The sequence below is a fragment of the Geotrypetes seraphini genome, chromosome 10, assembly GCF_902459505.1.
Source record: "Geotrypetes seraphini chromosome 10, aGeoSer1.1, whole genome shotgun sequence".
NCBI classification, from domain to species: domain Eukaryota; kingdom Metazoa; phylum Chordata; class Amphibia; order Gymnophiona; family Dermophiidae; genus Geotrypetes; species Geotrypetes seraphini.
The window spans coordinates 38574264-38587352 of record NC_047093.1 but is presented as its reverse complement, the minus strand read 5'-3'; the positions used below and the strand labels follow the sequence as shown (position 1 = coordinate 38587352).

The 13089-nt window shown below is 41.6% G+C and overlaps 1 protein-coding gene across 1 annotated transcript in view; it reads right to left on the bottom strand.

Annotated features, from left to right (window-relative positions):
* Positions 1–13089, bottom strand: part of NTN1 (netrin 1) — a 357430-nt gene that overhangs the window by 80763 nt on the left and 263578 nt on the right. The window contains exon 4 of the mRNA XM_033960487.1: positions 4847–4996. Coding sequence (XP_033816378.1) covers positions 4847–4996 — 150 coding nt within the window. The remainder of the gene's footprint in view (positions 1–4846; positions 4997–13089) is intronic.

Here is a 13089-nt window from a genome sequence, read left to right as displayed (position 1 = left end):
TCTTCAAATATTTTTAAATTCTTTCTAGAAAAGCATTGTGCTACCTGTTTTTAAAAATGGCCTTCCCAGGATCTAGGTTTCTATTGCGTGTATTGTTTTTCCATTTTACATATATTGAGGTCATACCTACATGGAGAATGGATATGGATTAGCATTGCATCTATTTTACTTCATTCTCTAGGGCAGGGGTAGGCAATTCCGGTCCTTGAGAACCGGAGCCAGGTCAGGTTTTCAGGATATCCACAATGAATATATATGAGATGGATTTGCATGCACTGCCTCCTTGAGATGCAAATCTATCTCATGCATATTTACTGTGGATATCCTGAAAACCTGACCTGGCTCTGGCTCTCGAGGACCGGAATTGCCTACCCCTGCTCTAGGGTGGTGAGGGGGAGACATGCAGTCAAGCCAAGCTATCCCCTCCTTATACAAAGTACAGAATGCTCCGCGGCACTAAAAACCTCTTCCTAATTTTTGTAAAAAGGGGGGGTAATACTTGCCCACTGACATTCCCATCCCAAAAAAAGACCAATGAGAGAAGATGTTGGGTTGGATAGTATTTTTGCACCCTATGTGGTTGTACCACTCGCACCGTGTGGTCCAGTACAAGAAAAATTTAAAACCTACAAATAACAAAAGAGTACAATTGTGTACAAACCAAGCCTGATAAAATTAGATGGACATAGGGGGAACATAATAATTTTGGTTTTAGTTGCTGACCAAATTAGCTAAGGAAAAAAAAAATGCAAAGGGAAGGCTATCGTATCCTCTCCAACAGCATCTCTCTATCGGATGTTAACCCCTCAGGCGATAATTTGGTTGACTCAAAGAGAAGAGGGTCTCTAATCAACAGCACTACTGGATTATTGAAACACTTTAAAATGAGGTCTGCTGTGAATTTTCATTACAATCAATTTTCTTCATGGTGTCGAGGAGAAAAAAGCATCTGATTGGTCAGTTCCTTGGTATGTAACTTGAAAGTACATTCTGCCATTCCTTCAGAATGATGTCATCATGCGCAAATTCTACAGTTCCCTTTGAATGATGTCATCATGCCAGTGGTTGCCTTCTGGAAGGGTAATAGCTCATGCAGTGCGAAACAACAGGATGCTGGCAACAATGCATTTGCCTGGTTCTTAAAACAGTTTTCGGGGAAAACACGCAGATCTCTGCTTTCATCATACAGATGAAAAATGCTAGTCCTTGGAAAGGGGTAAAACAATGTATCCTATGCGGTATAGGAGTCCTTCAACTGCATTTCTGACAGTGAGGGGGCGATGCTTCAATCACTAAGGACAGAAGTCTGACCCTTGATATTGAAAATATGATGTTGAAACCACATTGCCACCGACGGCAATGTAGGAGGAGGTCTTCCACACAGTGTAAAGGGAACATCAGTGTAGGGTACCCAAAAGGCAACATTCTTCTTTGGTCTTCAAAATTATCCTTTACCAGTAACAAATACATGCCCTCTTTTACGAGCGCATAGCATGGGTTTTAGCGCCGGCAGCGGCAATAAGTGCTCCGACAGTTAAGCAGACTGAGGGGATGTGGGATTTGAGGATTGGTTGTGGCCTGGTTTGAGTCTTTTTTATGGGGAGACAGCAGGAGGTTCGTATGGGTGAAAAACTGAAGGAGGTTAAAATAGGGGTGCCACAAGGATCAGCTCTTTCTGCGGCCCTATTTAATCTGTATCTCATTCCGCTGTGTAAACTGCGTTTGGATCTTGACATATCTTACCGACTGTATGCTGATGACATCCAATTCATTTTCCCCATTGATGGGGATTTTTATGGGGCAGCGTCTCACTTACAGTCAGTAGTGCTAGCGATTAAACACTGGATGGACCGTAACAGGTTGAAGTTAAGTATTCAGAAGACGCAGGTGTTGTGTGTTACAAGAACCCTGGGTGCTAATGTCCCGGAGGCACTTGAGTTGCTGGGGGAGAGAGTATTGGTGAGGCGCGAGGTGAAGTATCTCGGTGTGCTTTTGGATTCAGGACTTACCATGAGAGGGCAGGTGCTTGCAGTAGTTCGGAAGGTGTACTTTCATCTTCGGTTAGTCAATGGACTTAGGCCTTATTTGGCGGCTCCATTGTTCAGGATGGCGTTGCAGTTGATGGTGCTGTCCGTTTTTGACTATTGCAGTCTGGTGATTCTGGGAGTACCAGAATCAGTTTTGAGTGCACTTCAGGTGGCCCATAATTCAGTGGTACGCTCTCTATTTAAATTGCACAGACATGAGCATGTGATGGAATATTTTCTAAGGTTGCATTGGTTGAAAGTAAGGGATAAGATATGTTACAAGCTATTGGTAGATGTTTTTATGTGCTTACAGAAGTTGGCCCCCAAACACCTGGTCCAGAGCATCTTGCCGGGTGAGCCGGCTTGATTGATTCGCTCAATTGAGCATTGTGACCCGTCTATTCCATCCGTGCGGGACTTAAGGCCTTCCTCTTCCAGGCACAGTGTTTTTCACTGTATCGGTCCTAGGGAGTGGAACAACCTTCCAGGATATATTCGCCAACAGCAAAATTTACAGAATTTTAGAAAAATGCTGAAAAGACACTTGTCCTGTAAGATGAAATATACGGTCTGAGTTTGGCTGAGGGGGAAGGAGTGATGACTGTTGAGTGTTGGTCACCGAGGTTTTCGATGGTCTGGTCTGCTTTATTTGGTATAATGATGTTCGTCATTGAGGCATGTTGTATGCCAAATGCAATTTTACATTTTGATGAATGACAGGGTTGGCCAATACTTTGGCCTTAAATGGCATTCGTCGTTGATGCAACGTGTATGTCATATGCAATTTGATTTTTATATGTACGTATGTAGTTTGTTATAGTGTTTTCTTGATGTGATTTGTACGATAAATGTTATGTTTTATTTTGTATGTTAACAAGTCACTCGCCCTAGATAAGGGTGGGTGATAAATAAATAAACAAACAAACAATCATGAGCGGCGTACCGTAGGAGGTACTCAGGTGTCCTATGGTAACTGCCAAATTCACACACAATTTAGCACAAAAATATTTTTTGGGAGAGGGGTCAGGTCAGGGGGCGAAGCATAGACATTCCTGTGCTAACCAGTTAGCGAATCTACATTACTATATGCTAATTGGTTAGTATGGGAATACCGCTTGAGCCCTTGGAACCTACATAATGGGAGGCAGTAAGGACTCATGTGGTACAATTTTGTATGGCTTCACACTGATGGCAGCATTTGGGCATAGCCACTTATACAAAAAGGCATTTTTATGGCTGTGGTAAAGATGGCTTTAGCACCCAAGAAAACCCTACATAAGGGTGAACTAAGGCCAGTGACATAGTGAGGAGGTACTGTGTGCACAATGTGGAGCCACTACTGTTAGTTACTGAGAAAGGATTCATGGCCCAGGAGAAAATGGACGCATTAAATAACCCATTTGGGAAACTGAACAAAACAAGTTTCAAGTTTATTAAAAATTTGATATACCACCTTATCATGTATTTCAAGGTGGTTGTACAATTAAAAATTAGATTAATAGAAATAGTATATCAAAACAATTAACAACAAACAGAGCATTTGGACAATTTATAAAAAGACTAAACAAACAGGTACAAAAGGGAAAAGGGAGAACTACAATGTAATGTTAAGGAAAGAGAAGATGTTGGGAGAAATACAAGAGGGCGGGATAACAACATGTAAGTCCAAAAGAAATGGACCAAAAAAAGTTTTTTAAATCCTTATAAGGACAGTCAAACTTGAAAAGCATCCTTAAAAAGTAACGTCTTAAGAGAAGACTTGAAATTCTCATGTGTTTTTGTCTCTTAACGAATTTGGGGTTGAATTCCAAAGAGTGGGAGCAACCACGGGGAAGATAGTATTTCTCCTAATATTTATATGGCTCAGAGATGGAATGACTAATAAATTTTGTTCAGAGGATCGAAGGGTGCGTGATGAAGTGTATGGAATCAAAAGTCTATTGATAAATTCAGGCTGAGCTGTTCTTCTAGTTTTTAAAAGTCAACAGTAGTGTTTTATATGTAACTCAATGATTAATAGGGAGCCAATGAGCTTTAATTAAAAGAGGAGTTACATGGTCAAATTTCTTGGCCTTATAAATGATTTTTACGGCAGTATTCTGAATTATCTGTAGGCATCTTAGTTCATTTTTGGTGATTCCATGGTATAAAGCGTTACCATTGTCCAAACAGGAAATGACCAGAGAATGAAGCAGAGTGGTCGAGGAATTTAGCTAAAGAGCGGATCAATCTTAGATGATAGAAACATTTTCGAACAACTGTGTTTATGTGTTCATGAAAAGTGAGATTGTCATCAAACTTAACTAATGAAAGTTGAGTTATCTAATAGCTATGCATAGGAGTGGCATAGGAGGCATCCAGAGCAATGGCACCCCCCACCTACTTCACTGCCTCCCTGCCTTGCGCACCCCTTTCCTTCCCCCATACTTCTAACTTCGCTGGCACGAGCAGCATCTCCTGCTGCCCACGTTGGCCTTGGTTCTCCCTCTGATGTCACTTCCTGGTCCCACGATCAGGAAGTGACTTCAGAGGGAGAACCGAGGCCGATGCGAGCAGCAAGTTGGAGCTGCTGCCTGCACCGGGGAAGAGTTAGAAGTACGGGAGAAGGGAAGGCATGTGTTCAGCAGGGGAATGACAGAGAAGGATGGGGGCAGAGAGGAGAGGTGTCGGCATCCCCACCAAAATGGCACCTGGGGCGGTCCATCCCCCCTCCCCCTTACTATGCCATTGATTAAGGTAACTATTTGCCACAGCTTAGTAAAAGGACCTTTAAGTTAATTCAACTTTGATAATGACGTCAACAAGATTTGTCCACATACTTATGCAGGGAGCAATCGGGGATCGGCTTTGCTGGTAACCTTTGGCACATCGATTGCAGGTAATGCCAGTCACACCATCTTTACAGGGACATTGGCCTGTGGTTTGATTGCAGGTTTTGCCAGCTGCACCCACCGGATGGCAATCACACGCTGCAGAGAGAACAGATAACAGAAGGGTAAGGAAAAAACCAACAACCCAAAAGGTTAAATGTCAACTCAATGCAATGGCAGCAAAACATTTACAAGCAATAGGCAAAATACACCAGATTTAGGGGAGGGGTGTTAAAGTGAGTGTGGGGGGGGGGGAGTTGCTGAACAGTTTACAAAGCAACAGGTTATTCCATTTTTTTAAATAAATTACACTGTTATCTTCATAAAATATGCTAAAATGGGTGCCCCATTAATCTAGATGCCCTCTGATAAAATGACCATCTTTATACATGTATACTGCCATACCACAGTAAAATCCAGACCCCTAGACCCGCCCAGATCCACCCAGCCCTGCCCCATTACGCCCAAGCCCCGCCCCCCACTGCCAATTTAGAGGAAGCTTTTCAAAACCTGGACAAAGTGCCAGGTTTTGAAAAGCTGTCAAGTTTCAAGTTTAATAGTGTTTGATTTTTACGCAATGTCATATATTTCAATGCGTATAACATATATCCCGGACATGTCCTCCAAATGAAGAACATGTCCGGGGAAATCCAGACATCTGGTAACCCTAGTATATACTGTACGTATAAAGGCCTTTACAAATTGAACCTTTCCCCTCTGCCAAGCCATTATTGTTTGTATGCCAACATATAGCAAGAACCCCAAACCAGGAGACCACCATGACAAACACCATCACGACGGTAGTTCTTTATAGTGGTCGGAGTCTTCACCTGGTTCTGGTCATTGTGTTTGGAGATGTTTCAAAAGCATTGGCCTGTTTGCATGGATTCAGTCAGAAGTGTTGCTTGCTTTTCAAAAACAAAGTATTACACTATACCAGGGATCTCAAAGTCCCTCCTTGAGGGCCACAATCCAGTCGGGTTTTCAGGATTTCCCCAATGAATATGCATTGAAAGCAGTGCATGCACATAGATCTCATGCATATTCATTGGGGAAATCCTGAAAACCTGACTGGATTACGGCCCTCAAGGAGGGACTTTGAGACCCCTGCACTATACCAAGAGTACACACATGATTAAGAGTTCCTTTATCAAGCAGTGGGCCGGCGAGGTAAATGCTCTGATGATCACTCAATTCCTATGAGCGTCAGCGCATTTATCTCGCTGACCGGCGGTAGAACGCTCTACCACTGCTTGATAAAAAGAACCCTAAGCTTTAGTGAGAAGGAATAATCCCTCTCTTTTTTTTTTTTTCGCAAACCCAACTAGAAAAACTGCAACAAACCAACTCAAGATGTGGTCACAAGGGACTCTGAATACCGGAATAATGTATTTTTTTTTTCCAGATTATCCATTAGTCCCTGGGATTTGGCCAGGACTGTTGTGAGTGCTTTTGCCTATTACTGATAGGCTTTTCTGTCCTAAATTTGGCATTCCTTTTCCGTTTCTTTTGAAGAATTTTTAATACTATAAACCGCTTTAATTTGCAGTGAAAGGTGAATGTCCCTGTGCATTTATGTGCTAGGAATCACTGCCTTTCTTTATGCAGCATTGCTACCCTGGAAGAAATGGCAGTGCAGGTAAATTCATAGCACAGGACAGGAGAAAGAGATTCCCCCTCTGCCCCAACTGTTTTTTTAAAGTGAAAATACAAGCTTTAGATAGAACATACCTTCAGTTCAAAAACGTGTTGCTGATTTTTGCATCATTATCATGCATTCTAAGCGGTAAGTTGCGTTATGGCATAGCATTTCATAGGATGTGCCCAAGGCAAAAATCTTTTCAATTTGTTTTCAATACTTTTAGCTTTTTTTGTTTCTCCTATTTAAAATATTTTTTATTTTGTTTCATTTTTTCATTTTAATTTTAGAGAAGTGTCTATATGTATTAAAACTAGGCTTGCTTTTCTGATGTAGGCTGTAAAAACCTGTAACGCTGATTACAGCCATTCCGCATGTTGTTTTAGAGTCTTTAATTTGTAATTTTTCAATTTGCATTTTGTATATCTTATCTTTTATTTTTTTAATATTTTAAGGCTACATTTTGATTAAAATCTGTAAATGCGATTAATCTTGCGACTAAAGGTATATATTTTTTTTCCCCCCCACTGCAGCTCCTTGTGACTCTGGGCAATGGAGGGTTGGTTGGGGGGGGGGGGTTCATCAATGGGTAGGATGTGTTATTTTAGCACAAGGTCTCACTGGATAAAATGGGACCCTGTGCTACAATACCACAACTTGTGCTAAAATAACCCATCTTAACAGTAACACACACTGATGAATTCCTCCTAAGTGACTTATTCAGAGTCACAAGGAGCAGCAGTGAGAAAAAAACCTCAAAACATACCTTTAATCATGCAATTAAAGTTTTAATTGAAACGCAGCTCTAACTAAAACTTTTTAACCCATGCTAATCATGTTGACATATACTAATTGTAGGTATTCTGTTGTACTCTAAGGGGCCCTTTTACTAAGCCTCACTAGATGTTAGCATATGCCTAATACAATTTAAAGTGGCATACCATGGGATGCACTCAGGGAGTCTATTGCAAATCTAAATATAAGAGTTGTAGGGAAGAGATGTCACCAACCAGGAAGTAGTTTCACAAATAGATCTTTATTGGATCAGCTATTCCTGGTTGGTGACATCTCTTCCCTATGACTGTTCTATTTGGATTTTTGGTTTCGCCACAGAGGTGCTGATTTGGTTCATGTTCTGCAATTCTACGATAAATGCCAAATTAACATGCTAACAAATATTTAAAATAATTTTGGAGGGGGCAAGTCAGGGGGCAGAGAGTGGGCATTCTTGCACTAATAGCACAGCTACATTACTGTGCTCCAACTGGTTAGTGCACAAAATAGGTGGCGGTAAGTTGGTATTAGCACATGACCATTTTTTTAATGGTCAGGTGCTAATACCAACATTAGGCCCACTTTTATCAAGCTGCGTTAGGGATTTTTATCGCGAGTTGCTATGATAAAAGCTCCGACACTCATAGGAATTCTATGAGCATCGGAGCTTTTACCACAGTGGCCTGCGATAAGAAAACCCCTAACGCAGCTTCATAAAAGGGGTCCGTAGTGCTTGGTCAATAATACAAATAAATACAAGCTCGGGATAGAAAACAAATTAAATAAATAAATAGATAAAAGACCATTTATTTATGTATTTTAAACACTTATCCCCTCTTTTACAAAGGTGCGCTAAGCTTTTTAGCATGCGCTAAATGCTAACACATGCATGTTATCCTATGGATGTGTTAGCGGTTAGTGCACGCTAAGCCCACGCTAAAACGCTTAGCGTGCCTTTGTAAAAGAGGGCCTTATAGTCCGCTTATACCTAAGAGGATTACAAGAAAAAAAAAAAACCAAGCAAACAAACATAAGATAAAAACACAAAAAACCTCCACAATGAAACACAATAATACTAAACAATATACAAATAACATTTCCATTAATCACTTCATTCCTTCAGTCACTGTTTCTTAACCACTTAAAAAGCTTCTATAAAAAAGAAACATTTTAAATCATTTTTTTTTAAACTCTGAAAGTTATCATTGATTCTCAATTGTCCAACCAGATTATTCCAAAGCTTCACTCCTGACACCAAAATAGCCATAGCTCTGGGGCTAGCATACCTTACATGCTGTAACTGTGGTAAAAATGGCCTTAGTGTGTGGAAAAAACCTATGTAAGGCACACTAAGGCCACTTTTGACTGAAGCATAGTAAAAGGACAAATAAGTGGAAGACATGCATATTTATTTATTTATTTTTAAAATTTCTTCACCGCTTAAGGCCTAAGCGGCTTACAATGTAAACATACATAGTCATGTACACACACGTAATCAGTAAAACATTTTCTACCTAATCCTCCAAACTCTTCTGTTGCTAAAACTAGTATATGGCTAATAAAAACTTAAATGAAGCAGATTATCAAAATCTAAAACATCGCAACCTAGTAAAAGGCTTTCACAAACAAATAGGAGGGGCCTTAGGCACCTGGGCCAACCGGAATCTTAGGCATCTCTCCCAGTGCATTCTGAGAGGCACTGGGAGTGGCCTAGGATTCCGATTGGCCAAACCCTTTAGGCCACTCCCGTTGGTTTAAAACATCATTTAAATGGCGTTTTTTACTTAGGGTTTTAGCGCGCGCTAGCCACTACCGCCTCCTTTTAAGAAAGCGGTAATTTTTCAGTTAGCGTGCGCTATGCGCACACTAATCTTCTGCAAATATGTGGAGAGTGATGAGGAGAAAGCAAATGTGCTAAACAAATACTTCTGTTCTGTGTTCACAGAAGAAAATCCTGGAGAAGGACCGAGATTGTCTGGCAAAGTTACACGAGAAAATGGAGTAGATTCTGCACCGTTCACGGAGGAGGGTGTTTATGAGCAACTTGAAAAACTGAAGGTGGACAAAGCGATGGGACCAGACGGGATCCATCCCAGGATACTAAGGGAGCTCAGAGAGGTTCTGGCGAGTCCTATTAAAGACTTGTTCAACAAATCTCTGGAGACGGGAGTGATTCCTGGGGATTGGAGGAGAGCGGATGTGGTCCCTATTCATAAATGTGGTCACAGGGATGAAGCAGGAAACTACAGGCCGGTGAGCCTCACTTCAGTTGTTGAAAAAATAATGGAAGTGTTGCTGAAAGAAAGGATAGTGTATTTCCTTGAATCTAATGGGTTACAGGATCCGAGGCAACATGGCTTTACAAAAGGTAAATCGTGCCAAACGAACCTGATTGAATTTTTTGATTGGGTGACCAGAGAGCTGGATCGAGGACATATGCTAGATGTAATTTACTTGGATTTCAGCAAAGCCTTTGATACAGTTCCTCATAGGAGGCTGTTGAACAAACTTGAAGGGCTGAAGTTAGGACCCAAAGTGGTGAACTGGGTCTGAAACTGGCTGTCGGACAGACGCCAGAGGGTGGTGGTTAATGGAAGTCGCTCGAAGGAAGGAAAGGTGACTAGTGGAGTCCCTCAGGGTTCGGTGCTGGGGCCAATCCTGTTCAATATGTATGTGAGTGACATTGCTGAAGGGTTAGAAGGAAAAGTGTGCCTTTTTGCAGATGATACCAAGATTTGTAACAGAGTAGACACCGAAGAAGGAGTGGAAAATATGAAAAAGGATCTGCAAAAGTTAGAGGAATGGTCTAATGCCTGGCAACTAAAATTCAATGCAAAGAAATGCAGAGTAATGCATTTGGGAATTAATAATCGGAAGGAACCGTATATGCTGGGAGGAGTGAAGCTGATATGCACGGATGGGGAGAGGGACCTTGGGGTGATAGTGTCCGAAGATCTAAAGGCGAAAAAACAGTGTGACAAGGCAATGGCTGCTGCCAGAAGGATTCTAGGCTGTATAAAGAGAGGCGTAGTCAGTAGAAGGAAGAAGGTGTTGATGCCCCTGTACAGGTCATTGGTGAGGCCCCACTTGGAGTATTGTGTTCAGTTTTGGAGACCGTATCTGGCGAAAGACGTAAGAAGACTTGAGGCGGTCCAGAGGAGGGCGACGAAAATGATAGGAGGCTTGCGCCAGAAGACGTATGAGGAGAGACTGGAAGCCCTGAATAGGTATACCCTAGAGGAAAGGAGAGACAGGGGAGATATGATTCAGACGTTCAAATACTTAAAGGGTATTAACGTAGAACAAAATCTTTTCCAGAGAAAGGAAAATGGTAAAACCAGAGGACATAATTTGAGGTTGAGGGGTGGTAGATTCAGGGGCAATGTTAGGAAATTCTACTTTACGTAGAGGGTGGTGGATGCCTGGAATGCGCTCCCGAGAGAGGTGGTGGAGAGTAAAACTGTGACTGAGTTCAAAGAAGCGTGGGATGAACACAGAAGATTTAGAATCAGAAAATAATATTAAATATTGAACTAGGCCAGTTACTGGGCAGACTTGTACGGTCTGTGTCTGGCCGTTTGGTGGAGGATGGGCAGGGGAGGGCTTCAATGGCTGGGAGGGTGTAGATGGGCTGGAGTAAGTCTTAACAGAGATTTCGGCAGTTGGAACCCAAGCATAGTACCGGGTAAAGCTTTGGATTCTCGCCCAGAAATAGCTAAGAAGAAAAAAATTAAAAAAAAAAAAAAATTTAAATTGAATCAGGTTGGGCAGACTGGATGGACCATTCGGGTCTTTATCTGCCGTCATCTACTATGTTACTATGTTACCTTAGTAAAAGGATCCCTTAGCTTGGGTGCCTACCAGCACCTAAAAAAGTGCCATTTATAGAATATGGGTCTGACTGATTTAGCGTGAGCTAACTGCTTTAGCGCATGCCAAAAATTAGCACGCACTGAATGCTAAGACACACATAGCAATATAATGGGATTCTTAGCATTTAGAATACGATAAAGTGGTTAGAGCCCTTGATGAATTCTCCCCTTAGTATCAAAGAACTTTCAACCAGAAGCACACGCAATTTAAATGACCCAATAATAGTATTTTGTCATGAAAACCTCACCTCGTTAGTAAGAAAATATGCTTCTAGCTAAATAAAAAAAGATCACCGATGAATGGGGAAGATGGCAGAGTGGTTTTTCTCTTTTCAGAACTTCAGCTGTTCATCCTCATAGTTGGCATTTGGGAACAGCTGAATTATAATTGGTATTATAAAAGCCAAACATCCATAAATGTAATGCATCTGGAAAAGTCACTGCCAGAGAGGGAACAACCAGTCCTTAAGGTTCTGACTTGTAGCGTCTGTCAGTGGGTTACGTTTAACAGGGCAGCTGTCAGTTTGGCAATTATTAACAATCTAATTCTCTTTTAAAATATAGGGTTAAACAGTAAAACACCCAAGGGCACAAGTTGACAATAGTACATCTGCTGAATTATTACGGATGCTTAGAATTAGCTAAGGTTGCCTCCCTGACTCCATGTCAGGAACACAGACTATTCCAGTCCTGGTTTTACAGAATTTCATGTTATAATTTTGATTTTCTTGGGAAACTCAGTGGAATGATCAAATCTGCAAGTCCCTTCATGCAATAGAGTGAAACCAGAACTGGAATCACCCATTCCTTATGACATGGATTCAGTTGGCATTTAGCTCATGTCTTTCCATTGGTTTTGTTCAGGAACAGTAGGTATTTCCCTGTTCCCAGAGGGTTTTCAGTCTAAGGGCTATTATTATTTACTAACGTGTTAATAAATTAACACACATTAATTTGCACTTAACACATGTTAATAGTTGTGTGTTAAATAAAATTTGTACCTGTTAATGTGCAATAATGCATGTTTGTGAATTTAGCCCTATATTTATTTGCACCTAAGATAATGGTGGTTGAGATGATTTGCCCAGGGTCACAAGGACCACCACTGGGATCTGAACCCTGGTTTTGTGGGTTCTTGTCCAGTTGCTTAGCAACTCTTTCTTGGTAAAGTTTACCCAATCTCAGTGCATTTTTTTATAGCTAAAAAAGGTGCTGGTACTCAATTGCCAGGCCATTCTTCAAGCGTGGGGTGATCGCAGAGGGTCCCACACCACGGTAGCCAGACCTCTGCAACCAACCACAGAATCCATGAAAAGTCAACACTGAGTGACAGAAACTGAGCTCTTTTATTAATACTCAGGGACTAAGGACTATTTTTATCAAGCAATAAAAAAGGTGCCAGTGTTCAGTACCCCTGAGTAGAGAATGACCACAGGGACAGATTTTTCCCCATCCCGGCAAGTTATTTTCCTGTCCCTATCCTCATCTGCACAAGCCTCAAACACTTTAAAATCATAAGTAGCAACATTCTAGAGCTCAGATTGTGATGTCATAATGCCTCATTCCACCAATGCCTAAGCTCTGTCCTCATCTGCACAAGCCTCAAACCCTTTAACATCATAAGTAGCAACATTCTAGAGCTCAGATTGTGATGTCATAAGGCCTCATTCCACCAATGCCTAAGCTCTGTCCTCATCTGCACAAGCCTCAAACGCTTTAAAATCATAAGTGTTCGAGGCTTGTGCGGTTAAGACAGAGCTTATGGGAATGGGACAGGGACAGCGACAAAACTTGTGGGAATGGGACAGGGAAATTGAGTTCCTGTGGGGATGAGGAAAATGGGTCTTCATGACATTCTCTACCCCTACGTACCCCCCCCCCCCCCTCAAAAAAGCCCTGCCTATTCT